At 38.4% G+C, this 22,227-nt stretch overlaps 1 protein-coding gene across 1 annotated transcript in view; it reads right to left on the bottom strand.

The window, feature by feature from the left end:
- The window catches only part of AXDND1 (axonemal dynein light chain domain containing 1), a 63,942-nt gene that overhangs the window by 33,020 nt on the left and 8,695 nt on the right, over positions 1 to 22,227 (bottom strand). Inside the window, exons 6-11 of the mRNA XM_066255124.1 lie at positions 20,531 to 20,587; positions 18,544 to 18,646; positions 16,034 to 16,155; positions 8,895 to 9,035; positions 8,076 to 8,180; positions 1,754 to 1,874 (exon numbers count right to left, since the gene is read on the bottom strand). Of these exons, the coding sequence (XP_066111221.1) occupies positions 1,754 to 1,874; positions 8,076 to 8,180; positions 8,895 to 9,035; positions 16,034 to 16,155; positions 18,544 to 18,646; positions 20,531 to 20,587 (649 nt within the window). The remainder of the gene's footprint in view (positions 1 to 1,753; positions 1,875 to 8,075; positions 8,181 to 8,894; positions 9,036 to 16,033; positions 16,156 to 18,543; positions 18,647 to 20,530; positions 20,588 to 22,227) is intronic.

Below are 22,227 nucleotides of genomic sequence, written 5' to 3'. Positions count from 1 at the left end.
GCATTCAATCTGTTGCAATATCCCATATTATAATATATAGCTTAAAAAATCCACTGTACACTCATGTGAGAATGAAATTGGAAAAGGCAAATACATCTTAGTATTATGATAAAACTAGTTTTGACCTCATGAAAAGTTCTCATAGACTCCCTAGGAGGTGCCTGGACCATATTTTGAGAATCACTGATACACTGAATCAATTATATGGTCATTTGATGAATGACTGTTCTAGACACTGTGGATATAGTTCTGAACAGAGAAATAAAGTCCTTATTTTCAGTGAGTTGACATGCTAGCTGTCATTTCTTGTTGAAATGGACTTTAGAGGTGATCTAACACAAGGTCCCATCAATTCAAGATATTCTTTTACAGAACTCTCTGCCAGGGGTCAGTTCTCTACTGTTTAAATACTTCTGGAGTGAGGGGACTCACTTGTCTTCTTTATTTCTCCTACTGAACATTTTAGCTCCCAAATTTGTTTTTTGTGAGTTGTTTGTTTGTGTGTATGTGTGTGAGAGAGAGCGCAAGAGAGACAGGAAGGGAGAGAAATGAGAAGCATCAACTCGTAGTTGCAGCACTTTAGTTATCCACTGAATGCTTCCCATACATGCCCTGACTGGGGTGGAGGGGGGACTCCAGACAAGCCAGAGACCCCTTACTCAAGCCAGTGACCCTGGGCCCAAGCCAGAGACCTTGGGTTTCAAGCCAGCAACCATGGGATCATGTTAGTGATCCCACACTCAAGCAGGAGACCTCAGCGTTTCAAACCTGGGACCTTGGCCTCCCAGGTTAAAGTTCTATCCACTGCACCACCACCAACAGTCAGACTAAGATTTCTTTTTTTTTTTTAACTTATTGTTTTTAATTTTTATTTATTCATTTTAGAGAGGAGAGAGAGAGAGAGAAAGAGAGAGAAGGGGGGAGGAGCAGGAAGCATCAACTCCCATATGTGCCTTGACCAGGCAGGCCCAGGGTTTTGAACTGGCGACCTCAGCATTTCCAGGTCAACGCTTTATCCACTGAGCCACCACCGGTCAGGCCCAAGATTTCTTATATTATATATTTATTGTCATGATTACTTCCTTTGGACATGATGACGTCCCTTTTAAAATTCTGAATCAGGATGGAACATTGTGTCCTAGATGAGGTCTGACCTTTCCAGAGGAAAATGGGACAAAATTCTGAATCTGTTCTGTGTCATAATTTGCTAGTAATACTGTAAGTTCCCGATGTGAGAATAGGCAACCAAATAGCAACCATTTTAAAAAACAGAATATTGTGGGACTTCACTATTTCTCTAAAGCATTCCTGTACTAGTCCACGGGCTGCCATATTTCAATTCATTTGTCATCCTGAGTATCAAAGTAAAAGAACCAAAGTGAGGTATCCAGGGAGCCTAATGCAGTTACATTATGTGAAAAAATAAAAACCACTCTTCCTAGTTTATTACTAGTATAAATTAAAGCTGAAATTTTTGACATGTTCATAAACAACAGAAAAAGAATCTTGATCATATTTTCTTAGGTTCTGGTGGAAAAAAAAAGAGCCCTTAATTGGGCCATCATCAGGTACACCCGATAGTGAAGAAACAAACAAAACAACATAACTTTCTCTTTTGAAGGTCTATAATATCTACATTATTCATCAATTAAATATGTACCTTAATTTTAACTTTTTGTCTAACTGAAATTTGTAAAATGAAATTTTATGTAGACAAAGGAAAAGTTTTAGTTATGATTCCAGATGAACCAACCTTTAGGGACAATTCATATGTGGCTGAGCTCCAGATATCTCTTTCTGCCATTAACTTTTTAATATCATTCTCCATCCTTCCTCTTTGTAATGTATATAAGTCATGATATTCTTCTATAATTCTAAAAGAAAAATTAAGGAACAGCTATATAGGACACTTTTTTTTAAAAGAACAACTTTGTCTTTAAAAAGGCAGGTTGTCCCTTAAAACTCATTATAAGGGCCCTGGACAGATAGCTCGGTTGGTTAGAGCATTGTCCCAAGTGTAGAGGTTGCCAGTTCAATCGCCGGATTCAGAGCACAGACATGAACAGATCGATGTTCCTGTCCTTCTCTCTCTCCGTCTCTCCCTTTCTTTCTTACTAAAATCAATCATTAAAAAAAAACTTTAAAAAACTAGTTATTAGATAATTATCGCATATTGTTGGACATATTAATAACACTAATAATATACAGTAGAAATAGAAGAAAATATTCACATTTCATTTATAAATCTTACAAAAGTCTTAAAGTAAAAAGTTCAGTATATTGTTCCCTGCTCTAAATACTCTTCTACTAGAAATTTTATGACATGATATTCAATAGTATAACAACACTATATCTAATGAAAAATTCAGAATACAAATAGCAATAATACAGTAGTATTATTGTTAAGCTTTTATTTCTCATAGAATTAGGATTTTTTTACTAGAGGCACAAAGCCCAATCATTGTGAGCCACTATATTTTAAAATTATATATAATTAGTGTAAGATTTAAAGAAATTCTCTACTGATTGATCAAAAGCTTAAGTATAATTAAGTAACATTTTCTTAACTACTTTTTCTTTATGTTTATCAGAACATACCTTTTCCTTCTAACCTACACTGAAGCTTCTCTCATTATTAAAAGCCCTTCTAAGACTCAATACAAAGAAAAAAGTAGTAAATTCAATAGAAGCATTTGATGAGCTTGTCTAAACACATCCTCCTAAAGAATATTAACTTTGTTACAAGAATTAAAAGCCAGCGAAGCAGAATTCTTTCAATTTTGCTGAAAGCCAGGAACTGCCAGCCATCTGAAGCCTTCTTTTTGAAAGCTTCCATTTGTTCAATTAACTGAGAAAAAAACGAGTTTCCCTAGGTATCACACACATGAATACAAATATAAAAATTCTACAAACTGTACCCTTAAGATTGGTGTACTTTACTGTCTGAAAGTTAGACCTTGATTTTAAAAAGAGAATTAGTGACCCTTGTTTAAAATAGCAAAAGAAAAAATTGAGAAATGACCTAAAGTCAGGCCTGACCAGTTGGCTCAGTTGATCAAGTGTTGTCGTGGCACACTGAGGTTGCAGGTTTGATCCCCTCCACCCTGGTCAGGGCATGTAGGAGAAGCAATCAATGAGTACACAACAAAATGGAACAATAAAGTGGAGCAATGAGTTGATGCTTCTCTCTCTCTCAATCAATCAATGGAAAAATTAAAAAATAAAAAATACCTCAAAGGTCCACAATGAGGGCATGGCCAAATAAAATATATGATGTAGTTCTATGATAAAAAATACTCTGCACCCTGGCTGATTGGCTCAGTGGTAGAGCGTCGGCCTGGCGTTCGATTCCCGGCCAGGACACACAGGAGAAGCTCCCATCTGCTTCTCCACACCTCCCCCTCTCCTTCCTCTCTGTCTCTCTCTTCCCCTCCCGCAGCCAAGGCTCCATTGGAGCAAAGTTGGCTCGGGCGCTGAGGATGGCTCCATGGCCTCTGCCTCAGGCGCTAGACTGGCTCTGGTCACAACAGAGCGACGCCCTGGATAGGCAGAGCATCGCCCCCTGGTAGGCGTGCCGGGTGGATCCCGGTCAAGCGCATGTGGGAGTCTGTCTGACTGCCTCCCTGTTTCCAGCTTCAGAAAAATACACACACAAAAAAAAATACTCTGCAGTTAATTAAAGATCATGTTCTTAATACTTTGGTACGTAGAAAATTTTTTCGTGTTATAAAATGAGAAAACTAAGGCCCTGGCTGGGTATCTCAGTTGGTTAGAGCATCAGTCAGGGTCAGACATGCCAGTGTTGTGAGATCAACCCCTGGTCAGGCTACATTCAAGAATCAATAAATGACAGCATGAATAAGTGGAACAACAAATCTAAGTTTCTCTCTTTTTCTCTCTCCTTTCTTCTCTTTCCAAAAATCAATTAAAAATTTTTGTCTTTCATTAAAAATAAAATGAGAAAACCCAAATGATAAAATTATATATTTTGATATATATAAAAAGTATATATTTCTTTCTTTCCTTTCCCTTCTTTCTAATTTTAGAAGATGTTTGGTTCTTATAATGGCCATTAGCACAAAAGAAGTTCTAGGTTTTGTTTTGTTTTTAATTCATTCAGCACATTTCTATTTAATACATGCCAGGAAGTGTTCAAAACAAAAAACAACAAAAAACCTTGCCCTTATAAAGTTTATTTTGAAGAGATAATAAACCAATAAAAAAACAAAACATAATATATTAAGCCATGATAATTTTATGGATAAAAATTAGTCAGGGAAAGGGGACGGAGAGTATGAATTGTGTTGCAATTTTAAATAGGGAGACCAGGAAGGACCTTACTGAGAAAACATTTGAGCAAAGGTCTGAAGGAAGGAGGAAGGAAGCTACAAAGCAATACGCAGGAAGAGGGTTCCAGGCCCTACAGCCGAGTCTGTCTGGCGTGTTCGAGGTAGAGCTCAAAGGCAAGCATGTCTACAATGAAGTAGGTAATGGAGAAATTCTGGTAGGATGCTTTTATAAACCATTAAAAAAAATAGTCTTTTTTTTTTAAGGTGTGGAGGTACTGAAGAATTTTGAGCAGAGAGAAATGAGATGATTTGAGTGGAATTTTAAGAGATTACACTGGCTTGTATGTGAAGAACAGACAATAGCAGAGCAAAGGCAGAGAAGTAAGAGGCCATTCTGCCTCTTACGGCAGGACCCCAGGCAAGAGAGACAGACGGCGGTAGTAACACTAGTGAAGATTCTGCATATATAATGGGAGGAGAGCTGTAGAATTTGCTTATGAAGAGATGTGAGATGTGAGAGAAAGAAAGGAATCGAGGATGTCGCCAGAACTTTTGGCCAGAAAGACTGGAGGAACGAAATTGAAAGGGGAACAGAGTATGAGAGAAGTATAGATTTGGGGGAAGAACAAGAATTCAGTGTGGGAATATTAGGCATTTCAGTAGAGATGTTAAAGCTATTGAATATGTGAGTCTGGAACTCAGGGAGAAGCTTGAAGCTGGAGACACAAATTTGTGGACAGTGCTAAAGCTGGAAATACAAATGTGTGAGTTGAGAGTATACAGATGATGGCATTGAAAGCCAGGAAACCAAATGGGTTCACTTAAGACGTGAGTATAGAGAAGAAAAATCCAAGATATGAGCACACCATTTTAGAAACAGTGAGATGAAAGGGAACCTACGAGGAGTATCAGTAAGAAGAAGCTGACAGTAAAGCAGACGGAGAGTGTAATACCACCAAAGGACATTGCTCCCAGTAAAGCAACTGCTCAAGTACGACCAATGCTGCTGGTAAGACAAGTGAAAGGAGAACTGACCTTTGGATTTAACAATACAAAAGCATTGGTGACTCTGACAAATGCATTTTGGTGGAGTGGTGGGGGTGAGGGCCTGGCTGGAGTGGGTTCAAGTGAAAATGGGAGGACAGGAAATGGAGATAATGAATATGGCCACGTTTTGAAGTTTATTGTAAGGGGAGCAGAGAAATGAGGCTCTAACTAGAAGGGTATATGTGGTCCTAAGAGACTCGAGAGTCTTTGTGCTTTTATTGGGGGGGGGGTTGTTTTTAAGGGGGGAGCAATTATAGCAGATTTGTATCTGATGAAAAATGATCAGGTAAAGAGGGAAAAATTAATGATACAAGAGAAAAAAAACATTCGCTGAAAATATCTCATGTAGATAAGAGGGAATATAATAGTACACAAATGGAGAGATGCCTTGGAAAGGAGGAGAAAGCTCATCCGCAGTTATGAGAAGGAAAGATAGAATGTATGAGCACTAATGCAGGTGGGGGGAGATGTAGGGGTGAGAGCTTGAGTTATCTTCTGTTTGCTTCTACTTTTTTTCAAATTACAGTTTACATTCAGTATTGTATTAGTTTCAGGTGTACAGCAGTCATTAAAAAATTCATGTACTTTACAAAGTGTTCCCCCTGATATTTCCAGTACCCACTTAGTTGCTTCTATTTTCATCAGCTCAGAAAGAGGATATAGTATTAGAGGTATGAGGATATAAGAAAAGTATTGAACAGTTATCTACTAAGATAAGAAGAGTGAATCAGCTATAGAAATTAGTAGTACATTCAGTGGGCAAAAAATGATCAAGGTACCCCGTCTCATTCTAGTAAAAAATAAAATAGAATAAAAGTAAGAATCTATTTTTTAATTTGGATTTTGTACATATTTGTGCTTTTTCTGACATTTAAAAAATATAGCCACTCTTCAACAAGTTTTAAAAAATCAGAGGAATACGCTAGATTAAAATGGACATAAAACAAGGTATAATGTGTGGTCCCAGATTGAACACAGGTTTGGACAACTGAATGCAAAATACATTTTGGGAATAATAAGAAAAAATTCAATATGACCTGGGTAATTAATAAAGTGAAAATTTATTGAAATAGGTACACTGTTGACTTAAAAAATAGGGTCTGGCCTGACCTGTGGTGGCACAGTGGATAAAGCGTTGACCTGGAATGCTGAGGTTGCCGGTTCAAAACCCTGGGCCTGCCTGGTCAAGGCACATATGGGAGTTGATGCTTCCTGCTCCTCCCACCCTTCTCTCTCTCTCTCTTCTCTAAAATGAATAAATAAAAATTAAAAAAAAATAGGGTCTGTAATCATATATACAATACTATTTTGATTTTAAAAAATACATTTATTCACATGTATGTAGAAAAAAATATCCACAAATATACATACTAAGATATTTATAGAAGTAATCTATGGGTGGTAAGATTGAGATTTTTTTTCCATTTTTGCATTTTCTTATGTGTTTATAAGGTATATGCTTTTATCCTACAATATTTTAGTCAACTTAAAAATTAATAATGTGATCAGATATATCTTTTGATATATACATAACCATGAGCATCTGGTAATCACAATTCTTTTTTTTTTTTCACAATTCTAACAGAAAATGAAATAGAAGCCAGCAATCTGGCCTGTGGGTTAAATCTGGCCCTCACATGTATAGTACGTGAGCTAAGAATTTTACATTTTAAATTTTTTACATATTTTACTTTTTATATTTTTCAATAGTTGAAAAAAACAATAGAAGAATAATATTTTTTTTCTTTTTTTCCAAGTGAGAGGAAGGGACATAGAGAGACAGACTCCCACATGCACCGCGACCAGGATCCACCTAGCAATCTCCATCTGGGGCTGATGCTCTACTCATCTGGGGCCATGCTTGCAACCGAGCTTTTTAGTGCCTGAGGTGGAGGCTTCATGGAGCCATCCTCAGTGTCCAGGGTCGATGTGCTTGAACCAATCGAGCCATGGTTGTGGGAGGAAAAAAGAGAGAGAGAGAGAGAGAGAGAAGGGGGAGAAGGAGGAGCAGAGAAGCACATGGTGGCTTCTCCTGTGTGCCCTAACTAGGAATCAAAACCTAGTCATCCACATGCTGGATGATGCCCTACCACTGAGAACTGGCCAGGGCCAATATTTCATTGATACATGAAAATGTTATAAATTCAAATAAAGTTTTATTGGAACACAGCTATGTTTTGGAATTGCCCTTGGTTGCTTTTGCATTACAATGGCATATGTTACAAAGACAGAGTTGATTGAATAGTTGCATCAGAAATATCTTACCATTTAACACTTTATAGAAAACATTTGCTAACACCAGGAATAGAATAAAACATTAAGACCATAGCAGAGTCACTAAAGTACCCCCAAAAAGCTAGACTCACTCTACTAATTAGGAAATTGCAAACAAAAACTTTTCATACCCATCCAATTAAGAAATGAGCAAAGGGAACTCTCATATACTGCTGAGAGGATATATACCAGTACAACTACTTTGTGAGATACTTGGCAACATCTAGCAAGACAAGGCTATACATACGAAAGACCTAGTAATTCTACTTCTAGGTATACACCCCCAGAAAACTTTCACCCAAGAAGACATTTACAAGATGTGCATTACAACAGTGTCTGGAGGAGTTAATGAACTTTATACTGTTGTAATAGTAATAATAAAAAAAAAATTTCAAATGTCTCTATAGCATTTTGAAATAAAGTGTGAAGCAAGTATGACATAAAGGCTAACATTTGATGACTCACTTGGCATTCTTTTCAGCATCTAAAAGAGCTTGTGCCAAATCCCTGTGGGCCTTCTCTGCTTCCTTTATTAATTTCATATCATGTGCCCGAACCAAACACAGCTCCCTGAAATAAAAATAATTTTTAGTCATAATTGAAGATTTCCAAAAAGTTTCTACCCAGGAAATCAGATTGATACTTGGGAATTTTCTCAGTTACCATGTGTACATCTCCTCCTTGTTTTTCACTTACAAACCAAATCAATAAACCTAGTGTACATTTGGAACAAATCTTGCCAGGTTTGGCAATGGAATCGGGCAGACTGGAAAAGACAGAAAGAAGTGGGGGATCTTCCAGAAGGGAACGGAGGCAGGTGCTGCCAGGCAAGGCCTCCAGGCTGCTCCACCCCACCCTTTGACAGGCCTCTTCTATTCTCTTCATTCTTGCCATTAATGATCTTGCTACAAGTTTAAATGATCATTAACCTTGACTGCTATTTAAAGATTCTCTTTGTCATTTGAACCTTAACATCCATAATCAAGGCCTTGCTTTGTAAAACTGATTAAGATAAACATCTCTTAAAAGGAAGAACAAGAACTTTCCCCTATTGAATCTACACAGAGCCCTAGTTTTGTGTAACCCGTATCTCTATATCTATATCTACATCTATATGCAGTCCTTTCTGTTCTCTTGCTAAACATAACAAGGGAATAAGAGAGTCCTCAATTTTAACCATCCCACTTTCACTGAATATTTTTTTACTCTCTTTAGAGACATGGCTTTGACTTTTTTTTTTTTGGCTTTGACTTTTGATTTGTGTTTAAGATAATCAGTTTTTACCTGGTCAGTTCCTGAATAACATTCTTAAAGTTGTACAATTCTTGTAAAATGCGCTGGTCCATCACTCGCTGAGTTACCAAATCTTTGTAGAAGTCAATCATCTGTTGGGCAATTTGGTCAAGCATTTCTACATACCGCTCTCTGCATGAGAAAGAAAGAAAACAAAACATCATGCAGAAGAAAAGGAAAAGGAGCAAAAATATGTAAGAGAGAAAATAATGTAAGAGCCTGAGCAGCAGTGGTGCAGTGGACAGAGTGTCGATTTGGGATGCCCAGGTCCCAGATTCGAAACCCCAAGGTCACAGGCTTCAGTGCAGGGTGGCTGGCTTGAGCACGGGATCAGATATGACCCCATGGTCACTGGCTTGAAGTCCAAGGGGTCACTAGCTCAGCAGGAGCTCCCTGGTCAAGGCATGTCTGAGAAAGCAATCAATGAACAACTAAAGTGCCACAACAAGTTGATGCTTCTCATCTCTCTCCCTTTCTGTCTGTCCCTGTCTCTCTCTCTCTCTCTCTAAAATAAAAAAATAAAAATAAAAAAAGCCCAAGTTGAGCTTCTAGAGATGAAAACTAGTGTCTGAGATGAAAACATCACTGAATGTGATTAAAATCAGATTATATATTTCAAAAGAAAAGATTAGTAAAATTGAAGATATAGCAATAGAAACTAACTAAAATGAAGAGAAGAAAAAAATACACAATAAAAAATGTTCAAAGCCTCAGTGATCTGTGAAAAAACTTCAATATTAGTGGCCTGATATATGTATAAATGAACTCCAAAAAAGGAGGGAGAACAGAAAAAAATACTTCAAGGAGAATTAGCCAAAAAATGTCCACATTCAATGAAATATATAAACTCACAGGTCCAAAAAGATCAATAAACACCAAGCACAAAAACCATGACGGAAACTACACCAAAGCACATCATAATCAAATTGCTCAGAAGCAAAGTAACAGTCAGGAAATGTTTCAGCAACTTAAAGCTCAGCTGAATGTAAAGAAAGCAGTCTAAAAAGACTAGACTATATGATCCCAACTGTATGACACCCGGACAAGAAAAAAGTATAGAGTCAGTAAAAAGATCAGTGGGTATAGAGGGTCCCTGGGGATGAGAATGGAGGAAGGATGAATGAATAGGATAGGTACAGGAGGTTTTTAGAGCCATGAAACTTCTGCATGATGCTGCATGGTGGTGATACCATATTCTGAAGTCAACAATGACTAATTTGTGTGATTCCCATGTTTAGATTTCACTAGAAAACTTGAAATAAAGGATGATGAACTTATTCTAAGTATTTCCAGAGCACAAACTTAGAATTAGCAAGTGCAAGTTATAAGAAGGCATATTATACTTATATAAATGAGGTGTTTAGATTTTTTATTATATGAAATTCAATACACAAAGGAAAATGTACAATTTTTGAGGAATCATGATGAAATGACTATCTGAAAATACTTTATAATTCTTACTGAGATATAACTTATATGCCATAAAATTCCCCCTTAATAGTGTATAATACTGTTCAGTAAATTCATAGAGTTGTGCAACCATCTAATTCCAGAGTATTTTCATCACCCCCCAAATGGTAACCAGTAGCAGTCATTCCCCATTCCTCTTTTTCCAAGTTCCTGGCAGCTACCAACCTACTTTCTGTCTGGATTGGCCTCTTCTAGACATTTCATATAAGTGGAATCAAACAATATATAACCTTTTGTGACTAGCTTCTCTCACTTAGCTTAATGTTATCAAGGTTCATCCATATTATCTCACGATAAGTACTTTATTCCTTTATATTCCTGGTCAAAAAATATGTATTTATGAAAACCCATAGAACTTGACAACACAAAGAATAAACCTTAATATAAACTTTAGTTAATACTATATCAATATTGGTTCATTAATTATAACAAATACACATTAGTACAAGATTTTAATAATGAGAAAAACTATGTGGAGGGAAAAGGGTGTATAGAAACTCTCTGCATTATCTGCTCAATTCCTCTATAAATCTAAAACTATTATAAACACAGTAAATTTAAAATAAAAAAGTAATAAGAAAAACTACTCTAAAATTTTTTTTATCTTTTAAAAGTAAGTCAGGTAACCACATTTTAAAAAAATGAATAGACAAGTATCTAAGGAAATATTATGTGTATATTTAAATACATTAAAAATATAAATGTAAAATGAAATTTTATATAAATGACAAAAGACTAGTTTCTAGGGTACATAAAAAACTCCTACACTCAATAATAAAAAGACAATTTAAAAATAGGCCTGCCCTGGCCAGCGGCTCAGTGGATAGAGTGTTGGCTCAGTGTATGGACGTCCTGGGTTGGATTCCCAGTTAGGGCACACAAGAGAACCGACCATTTGCTTCTCTCTTTCTCCCTCTCCCCCCTTTTTCCCTCTTTCCCTCCTGCAGCCAGTGGCTCAGTTGGTTCAAGTGTGGCCCTGGATGCTGAGGATAGCTTGATTGATCTGAGTGTGTCAGCCTAAGGTGCTAAAGATAGCTCAGTATACCAAGCACTGGCCCCCGATGAGGGTTGACAGATGGATCCTGGTTGGAGCACACGTGGAAGTCTACCTCACTATCTCCCTTCCTCTTACCTAAAATAAAAAATAAAAAAAAGGCCCTGGTCGGATAGCTCAGTGGATGGAGCATGGGCCTAGTGTAGGGACATCCTGGGTTCAATTCCTGGTCTGGGCACACAAAACAAGCAACCATCTGCTTCTCTTTCCCACCCCACCCCCCACCTTCTGTCCCTCTTCCCCTCCCGCAGGCAGTGGCTCAATTGGTTCGAGCATTGGCCCTGGAGCTAAAAATGGGTCGGCTGTTTTGAGTATCAGCCCCAAATAGGGGTTACCAGGTGGATCACGGTTGGGGCACATGCAGGAGTCTATCTCCCTACCTCCCCTCCTCTCACTTAAAAAAATAAAATAGGCAAAATATTTTGAAAAGAAATTTTTACAAAAAGAATATATGGTCAATAAGCTCATGAAAAGTGCTCAACATAATTAGTTAGCAGGGAATTGTAAGTTAAAATTATAATGACACACTCACCAGAAGAGTCCAAAATGAAAAGACTTGGAACACTAAATGTGAGCAAAAGTATGGAGCAACCAGAACACTTCTACATTGTCAGTGGAAATAGATAATGGTACAGCCACTTTGGGAAAAGGTATGACAATTTTCTATACTAGTAAGACATAAATCTACCTTATGAGCCAGCAATCCCACTCCTACATAATTATCCAATTCAAACAATTATGTTCATCTTTTTTTTTTTTTTTTCAAAAATAGTCCCAAACTGGAAACAACTCAGTGTTCATCAATAGGGGAACAGATAAACAAACTTTTTGTTCCATTCATAAAAAGGAACAAACCACCAATACATGCAACAACATGGATGGATCTCAAAATATGCTATGTGAAATAAGCCTTACATATAAGAGTAGATACTCTATGATCTCATTTATATGAAGTTCCTAAACAGGCAAAACTAATCAAAGATGGAAAGAAAAGGAAACCTCTGGAGAAGTGGGGTGGGTATTTACTGGGAGAGGGCATTAGGGCACTTTGTGGGGTGATCGTAATACTCTATAAGGGACTGGTCTATACAAGTGTATGTATTTGTCAAAAGTCAATGAATGCAAGATCTGTACATTTCAGCATAAAGGGTTGAGCAAAAGTAGGCTTACAGTTGTTCATATGGAAAATAATAAAACAAGAATAAACTGTTTCACATTCTCACAACTGTAAGCCTACTTTTGTTTTACCTTGTATGCAAATTTTACTCAAAAAGGAAAAAAAGAAAAATAAATAATAAACTCTGGTTAATAACATACATGCTGAAATATTTAGGGAAAATTCAATTTACTCTGAGGTGCATGAAACTGGCAGATGAATACGTACTAGGATGGCTAGATGGTGCCTGACTGGTGGCAGCGCAGTGGATAGAGTGTCAACCTGGAACGCTGAGGTTCAAAACCCCAAGGCTTGCACACACGCTTGTGGGCTTGAGCATGGGCTCATGGGCTTGAGTGCAGGGTCATCAACATATTCCCAAAGTTACTCTCTGGAGCACAAAGGATGCTGGCTTGAAGCTCAATGTCATTGGTTTGAGCAAGGGGTCACTGGCTCGGCTTGAGGCCCTCTCCCTTTCTCTGCGCATCAAGGCACATATAAGAAGCAATCAATGAACAAACAACTAAGGTGAAGCAACTACGAATTGAAGCTTCTCGTCTCTCTCCTCCCTCTGTCTCTCCCTTCCTCTCTCTCTTGCTCTCTCTCTCTCAAAAAAAACAAAAACAAAAACAATAGGCCCTGGCCGGTTGGCTCAGCGGTAGAGCATCGGCCTAGCGTGCGGAGGACCCGGGTTCGATTCCCGGCCAGGGCACACAGGAGAAGCGCCCATTTGCTTCTCCACCCCTCCGCCGCGCTTTCCTCTCTGTCTCTCTCTTCCCCTCCCGCAGCCAAGGCTCCATTGGAGCAAAGATGGCCCGGGCGCTGGGCATGGCTCTGTGGCCTCTGCCTCAGGCACTAGAGTGGCTCTGGTCGCAATATGGCGACGCCCAGGATGGGCAGAGCATCGCCCCCTGGTGGGCAGAGCGTCGCCCCATGGTGGGCATGCCAGGTGGATCCCGGTCGGGCGCATGCGGGAGTCTGTCTGACTGTCTCTCCCTGTTTCCAGCTTCAGAAAAATGAAAAAAACAAAAAACAAACAAACAAACAAAAAAAAACAATAAAGTTAAATATATACATATATATAGTCTTTTTTTTAAAAAAGGATGGCTAGATAAACAATAAAGCAAGTCAAGTAAAACATTAATGTCATAAATCTAGATGGTGTGTATATATGAGCTCACAGTAAAGTTCATTCAATTTTTATGGGGATTTGGAAATTTCTTTAATAAAATGTTGGGGAAAAATAAAGCAACTGAAATAAAGTCAGGTGCCTGCATTCAAAGATATTTATTGTGTCAACCAAAAAGAGTAACAGCACCAGTGCTATTTCTGTGCAATCTGAGAGTCCTGCTCAGCTACATCCCATCTGACAGTTATTCTGCCCCCTATAAAAAAGTTACTGTGGCCTGACCAGGCGGTGGCACAGTGGATAGAGCATTGGACTGGGATGCAGAGGACCCAGGTTCAAGGCTCCGAGGTCACCAGCTTGAGCGCGGGCTCATCTGGTTTGAGCAAAAGCTCACCAGCTTGAATCCAAGGTCACTGGCTCCAGCAAGGGGTTCCTCAGTCTGCTGAAGGCCCGCGGTCAAGGCACATGAGAAAGCAATCAATGAACAACTAAGGTGTTGCAACGTGCAATGAAAAACTAATGATTGATGCTTCTCATCTCTCTCCGTTCCTGTCTGTCTGTCCCTGTCTATCCCTCTCTCTGACTCATTCTCTGTCTCTGTAAAAAAAAAAAAAAAAAAGTTACTGTGACATGTTGTTCCATATGAAATCCTCATTCTCCAGCCACAGGCCTCAGAACACATTAGCTAATCAGATGAAAGGCACTCAATGAAACAAAGCACAAAGCAACAGTAACATGCAAACAGACAGAGGAGGTTAGAGGCTAGTATCAATTATTTCAAGGACAGGCATGGTGTTACCATTTACTGGGGACTTCTGTTGGATCCTCAAAACAAACCTGTGAAGCAGGGAGGACTCTATAAGAGACCAGGCTCAGGACAACAGAAGAACACTTTCTCACTGAAAGTTTCCCTAAGGTCTAGGGCCTAGACCTTTAAAAGAGCTCCTGCCACATAAAATGCTGGCCACTAGATTATTCTGGACCTACTGAGAGTTTCACCATTCCACATCACATCACGAATGTCTGCAACAATCACCCTGAAACCTCATTGCCTAACCTCACCTACTTGAATTCTTAATTCCAACTTTACCCTATTCTAAATCCTTGGCTTTGAAGACTTACTCTGATCCTATCACTGGGACTTTGGAGTTAGTATTTTTGTCTTCCTCGTTGTTTGCCTCAGCTTTTCTTAAAAGATTTTGGCTTTAACTTACTTGCCTATCTCTTTCTGTTTAGACTTCTTGGAATAGGACCCCACCCTAATTGGCCCCTAGAAGCTAAGTCCTGAAATCAGCTAGAAGATTCTCATTTACAACTACTCCTCACAAGGGAAAGTTTTGGATACACTGTAGGTCATCTGGTTTCTTTGCCATGATTCCTTATCTGTCCTCCTGGCTTTGTTCTCAGATTGACAACTCAGACTTTAGTTGTCCCTATCCTCATTCTAATTTGGCATTCTCCAGGTTTTGATAGTGTTCCAACAACTTTCTCCTTAGTATCTAATACTGACTAGTCTCATTAATGGCTTTGTTCCTAGTTTCTCAGTACTGTCAGACAGTGCAGCTCAGCTTCCATAAATCAGATAGTGGACAAAGAGGGCAAATTTATATTGTTAATGCCCATTCAGGAGAAGCAGATATTTAAAGAGGTCTTATGATATGCCTATGGGTTCTATGGCAAGTAGGCTGCATAGAACTGTAATAGAACCCAGTGTTCTAATTCTACTATTTCTTTCAGCTTTTGAAAAGTAGAAGTGTCACAAAAAGAATCATAGTAATAACTATTTATCATCATCTATAATAATTATATGTATTAAGTCCCTAATTCTGTGCTCTCATTTAAAACTCACCATAATCCTATGAAGCATCTTAATACTTAACAGAGTAGACACTCAATAATTACTGACTGATTAATGACCAAATAAACAAATGAAGATTTTTCACAGTAGCTACTACCTTCATTTACAGATGAGAAAAACTAGGCTCATGCTTTTACCTAGGTCACACACAGATGATAATTTGACAGCAGTTCAGTCTGTCTTCAGAGTCTATACTTTTTCCACCATTTCACATAGCAGTTCACTCCCAATCATAAAAGAATATGGTATCAAACATCTCAAAGAGATAACCTTAAGGAAGTTCTCAACTATTATATATTTATAATACAAAATTAATAAAAATGCAGTTGGACTCCTTATTATCAACGAGACAGAGAAGGTGCACTGTTGTAATTATCCCAGGAGCAAAGATATTAATAGGTAAAAACAGAATTCAAATATAAAATTCAAAAGGAAACTGCAACACTCCAGCAAGAGCTCGCACCTGATTCTGGACAGTAGCTCTCCTCTCTCCACACAGTCCACACTGACTTGTCGAATAAGCTCATGAAACACTGTGTTATAAATGGTCTGTTCCTTCTTCAGTAGATGTAGCAGCTTGTGCATCTGGCAGAAGATACGTTAATTATCATTTATTATTACATTTGTGCCAGTAAAAACCATTTTAGGAGTTAATCATTCTGAATGTGAATTCAATGTTAGAAACATTTAGCACCATGATTAATTTATTTTACTGACATTTTCTACTATAAATATACACACAAGAATGATATCTTATTTTTAAAAACCTGTGTCCAATCACAGCATCTCTTTCTATGATGCACTGAGGTCACGATCCCACTTCTTTTCTTTTCTTTTTTTTTTTTACAAAGACAGAGGGAGTCAGAGAGAGGGATAGATAGGAACAGACAGGAACAGAGAGATGAGAAGCATCAATCATTAGTTTTTCATTGCGACACCTTACTTGTTAATTGATTGCTCTCCCATACGTGCCTTGACCGTGGGCCTTCAGCAGACTGAGTAACCCCTTGCTCAAGCCAGCGACCTTGGGTCCAAGCTGGTGAGCTTTTTGCTCAAACCAGATGAGCCCATGCTCAAGCTGGCAACCTCGGGGTCTGGAACCTGGGTCCTCTGCATCCCAGTCTGACACTCTATCCACTGCACCACTGCCTGGTCAGGCACCATCCCACTTTTAAGTCATTCCTGCCAAAACACCAAACCTGAATCTATTCATGACTACACATCAGACAAACCAAAACTGAGGAACATTCTACAGAATAACTGGCCTGTGCTCTCCGAAATATCAAGGTAAAGAAGACAAAGAACTGCTTCAGATTATAGTTGTCTAAAAAAAAGTGACAAATAAAAGCACTGTGTGGTCCGGGATCCTGACAGGGAGGGGAAAATATCTAATAAAAGCCATTACAGGGACAACTGATAAATTTGAAATTTGACTTTAAATTTCCTGGTTTTGAAAACTGCATTATGGATATATAAGAGAATGCCCTCATCCATAGGAAATAGACCCTGAAATGTTTGCTGGTAAAGAGGCATGATGTCTCCCGCTTACTCTAAAATGGTTCAGAAAAATATATACTTACTCAGATATGCAGAGGGGGAGAGAGAATGCTAAAGCAAATAGGCACAATATAAGCAACTGGTGAATCTGGGTAAAGGTCGCACAGCAGTGCCTTATATTGATCATATATATTTATATATATATATGGCTCAAATTCTATAAAGGTAAAAGTTTACAAAACAAAAAAGAAATAGCCTTCATAAAAAATATCTATACAGGCCCTGGCCGGTTGGCTCAGTGGTAGAGCGTCGGCCTGGCGTGCAGAAGTCCCGGGTTCGATTCCCAGCCAGGGCACACAGGAGAAGTGCCCATCTGCTTCTCCACCCCTCCCCCTCTCCTTCCTCTCTGTCTCTCTCTTCCCCTCCCGCAGCAGAGGCTCCATTGGAGCAAAGATGGCCCGGGCGCTGGGGATGGCTCCTTGGCCTCTGCTCCAGGCGCTAGAGTGGCTCTGGTCACGGCAGAGCGACGCCCTGGAGGGGCAGAGCATCGCTCCCTGGTGGGCAGAGCGTCGCCCCCTGGTGGGCGTGCCGGGTGGATCCCGGTCGGGCGCATGCGGGAGTCTGTCTGACTGTCTCTCCCCGTTTCCAGCTTCGGGGAAAAAAAAAAAAAAAAAAAAAAAAAAAAAAATATATATATATATATATATATATATATATATATGTAAGATGGAAGGGGCCCTTTCATTTAGCACAAAATAAAAATTACACATAGTAAGAAAGCACAAGTTAATTGGCAGTGTTTTTTTATTGGTATGTAAAATAATACAGGTCTTATAATCTATGGTGCCTGATACTCAATGAAATATGGTAATAATACAGTTGACCCTGAACAACATAGGGATAACCAGTGCCAACACACATGCAATTGAAAATCTATGTATATCTTTTGACTCCCCTAAAACTTAACACTGTACTCATGGTCTACTGTTGACCAGAAACCTTGCCAATAACATAGTCGATTAGCACATATTTTGTACTTAATATGTATTAATACTATATTCTTACAATAAAGTAAGCTAGAGAAAAGAAAATGTTATTAAGAAGAGCATAAGGAAGAGAAAATACATTTACAGTATTTACTGAAAAAAATTCACATATAAATGGACTGCATAGTTCAAACCTGTGTTGCTCAAGGGTCCACAGTACTAATAATTAATTACAGAGTTTTTATCACATGCCATGCACTGTTTTCAGCCCTTTACATTCATTAGGGCATTTAATCACCACAACAACCCTATGAAGTAAATATTATCATCTCTAATTTACAGATGAGGAAATTGAGGCACAGATACATTAAACGACTTGCCCAGGATTACCAGCTAATAAATGGCAGGGCCAAGAGTCCAATCCAGACATTCTGCCATCCACAGTGTATGCTCATAACCACCAACTGGTTATGCTGATGCTTATGATTACCTTGGTTGGCCCTGTGTAGTCCTGATTTTCCACACCAGCCCTCTCTAGCATAGTGTCCATCACATCACTCAGCTGGATCACTTCTACTCTTTTGTTAGGTTTCCTAAAAGATTAAGATCGCAGACATAGCAACTAGTGTTACAATAGGTCATCCTCAAACCACAAAAATAATATGTATAAAGAAAATGCATAACTATGGAATATTAATGGTATCTTAAAGCATTAGACCTGTAAGTACTGATCTAGTGGGATATTAATAATACAGTTTTTAAAAAAAGAAAAAATGATGGCCTTGGCTGGTGGCTCAATGGATAAAGCATTGGCCCAGCTTATAGATGTCCTGGGTTCAATTCCCAGTCAGGACACAAAGAAGAAGCAACCATCTGCTTCTTCCCACTCCCTCTCCCCTTTCTCTCCCTCTTCCCCTCCTGCAGCCAGAGACTTGGTTATGTTCGAACATGGCCCAGGCATGAGGATGGCTCTGCTAGTCCAAGTGCATCAGCCTCAGGTGCTAAAAATAGCTTGGTACTCAAACATTGGCCCAGACGGGGTTGCCGGGTGGATCCTGGTTGGGCACATGCAGGAGTCTGCCTATCTCCCCTTATCTCACCTAAAAAAAAAAAAGAAAAAGAAAAAGGAAAATGCAAATATTATGACCCTCTCTTTCATAAAAAAAAATAACGTTCTCTCCCCAAAATATTCTATTCACCTATTGCATATGATTGTAAGAACATAGAAAAAAATACGGAGAGATAAACACCAAGCTATTAATATTCACAATGTAAGAGAGGAGAGGGACAAAGAAGAATAAAAAATAGACTGTAGCAAAGTAGCATAATACTAATGAATAAATGTAGCATATAAAAATATTTTATGGCCTGACCTGGTGGTGGAGCAGTGGATAGAGCGACAGACTAGGACACGGAGGACCCAGGTTCTAGGCCCCAAGGTCACTGGCTCAAGCGTGAGATCATCTAGTTTGAGCAAGGCTCACCAACTTGAGCCCAGGGTCGTTGGCTTGAGCAAGGGGTCACTGGGTCTGCTGTAGCCCCCCAGTCAAGGCACATTTGAGAAAGCAATCAATGAACAACTAGGGTGCCACAATGAAGAGCTGATGCTTCTCATCTCTCTCCCTTCCTGTCTGTCTCTCTCTATCTGTTCCTCTCTCTGTCGTTCTCTGTCTCTACCACACACACACAAAAAAAATTATGTATGATTCAGCAATCCCACTTCTTAGTATTATCCAAAAGAATTAAAATCAGGATCTCAAAGAGATTATTAGCCAACGCCCCGCATTTAGTGCAGCACTAGTCACAATATGTGGAAACAACACAGATATCCACTGATGAATGAATGGATAGAAAATATGTGGTGCATACAGACACTGGAATATTATTCAGCCTTAAAAAAGAAGGAAATTCTGCCACATACAACAACATGGATGAACCTGGAAGGTATCACACCAAATGATATAAGGCAGCTACAGGAAAACAATATGGCATGATTCCACTTACACAAGGCATCTAAAATAGTCAAACTCATAGAAACCCAGAGTGAAATTGTGGTTTCCAGTGGCTGGCAGGAGCGGGAAATGAAAAATTGCTAATCAACAGACATAAAGTTTCAGTTATGCAAGATAAGTTCTATAGGTCTCCTGTGCAACATTGTACCTACAGTTACCAGTGTATTGCACACTTAATATTTTGTTAAGAGAGTAGATCTTATGTTGTGATCTTCCCACAATAAAATAAAAAAATCAAAGCTGTTTAAAAAAACATTTTGTAGTAAATATTATAAATATGTAAAAATTGAAAATGCAATTGGACAAATGAAAACACTGATTAGATGATAAAACTGTGGGCGATTGTCTTGGTTTCTGCTGTCATTTTAGTATTTATTTTAATATAATAAAGTATCAAGAAAAAATAATATATATGTACATAGTTCTTCTTTCTATGAAACACTTTCAAAAATAAACTATACTTACATGGATGGGAAGAGCAATAGCCTGTTTTCACTATCTTTGAGGAGAGTAGTATATTTGCTGCAATAAATAAGACGGGTAAACATTACTGTGAGAAAATTATCTGGCCTGTTTATCACATATCACAACATGATCAACTTGGGACCTCATGGAATGGGAAGTTTGAAAGTAAACAGAAAGTTCCACCATTTTGCACACATTCATACCTAGATTGTCTGAGACATTTACAGATACAGGTGTAATGGTATACAGTATATCATATTTGGAACTTTTTTTGGTAAAGGAGGTTTAATTACATCCCTTAATATGTCACAATATGAAAATTTCCTTGATTCATTTAAAAACAGCCTTTTCAAAGGTGGAAGGATTTTCTAAGAATACTAAAGTCAACAAAGTTAAGTGACTTAATCAGGTTACAGAATAAGAAGCAAAGACTAAACTAGAACCTAGTTCTCCTAAGTCCCAGCCTTATCTGTCCTTTGGAAGGGCTTGTTTGCACCTGAATGAGTATCACAATGAGAATGACATAGTAATTCCTTAAATTCATTATTATTTACATATCATTATTCTTCCCCCAGTTAATAAGCATTTCATTTGGTTCTTCCCCCTACTGGAACACTCTTAATTAATAAAGTCCATTTTCAGAATTTAGATCAGTGAAAAATCTCCAGGGAAAATGAGTGTGTGAGAAGGACTAGAAGCAATGATATCCCAGGAGCAATGAGCACACCTAGCACCCAGATCTTGCTTTCTAAGTATCATTCTCCACTAAAAGGAACCAGTACTGCTTGGAGAAGTGATGCAGAACTCATTCCAGAGCTGGAGTTGGGAAATACAAGATAAATCTAGATATCTTACTGAGCAAAAAAACCAGAACATTCAAAGAATTATGGGGACATGCCTAAAGAACACAGAGCCAGGTCAAAGGAACTGGCATTGGCCAAATCTGAAAACTTCTGACCATCAAAATAAATTATCATAGTAAAGAATTATATCCCACTGGAAACAAAAAGAAATCCATGGGTCCATATGATAAAATGTGAACTAATAAATACAGAAGAAATGATGGAGCTCTAAAAGTCATCAAAAATATCTGGAACTAGTGGGTTGCTAGGAAATATAAACTAAAGTATTTGTTGGTAAAGGGTCATGATGTCTCCAACTTACTCTTGCTAGTTTAAGTGTGTGTATGTGTGTTAAATGAAGCACTCAATGAGTCAGGATAGAAGGTAGAGGGAGATCCTTGTCCTATTTTTGTAACTTTTTAATAATTTTAAAATTACATAAAAATTAAAAGTTACTCCCCAAATCAGTTCTATTTAGTTCTATGGCAAAATATTGTTCTGAAACCCACCATCATAAGGAAATGCTATATAACACAGGTACTGGATCAGGTAAGAGGAGTGACAGCTTTTGGATATTTTATTATAAAACCTTAGCCCAAAGTTCTGGACTAATTGTATTCGGATAGTAGACCAAATGTTTCCTCATTTCGGTGGAGATATTGCCTTGGAACATGAATGAACTGTTTTCAGATTCCTCTTGTCTGGGAAGGAAGAAGCAGTTCAATCTGCCAGATAGTCGGTCTATACCGTAGTACTCACTCATCGTAACACTCCAAACAGGAAACTCTTGTGATTGACACAATATGTTAAACTGTGAAACAGTCAAGTGTTGTTTCAGAAAATAAAAACAAGATC

Source organism: Saccopteryx bilineata, chromosome 2 (assembly GCF_036850765.1).
Source record: "Saccopteryx bilineata isolate mSacBil1 chromosome 2, mSacBil1_pri_phased_curated, whole genome shotgun sequence".
NCBI classification, from domain to species: Eukaryota; Metazoa; Chordata; class Mammalia; order Chiroptera; family Emballonuridae; genus Saccopteryx; species Saccopteryx bilineata.
The sequence above is the reverse complement of the archived record's forward strand: the minus strand, read 5'-3'. Positions and strand labels throughout refer to the sequence as shown.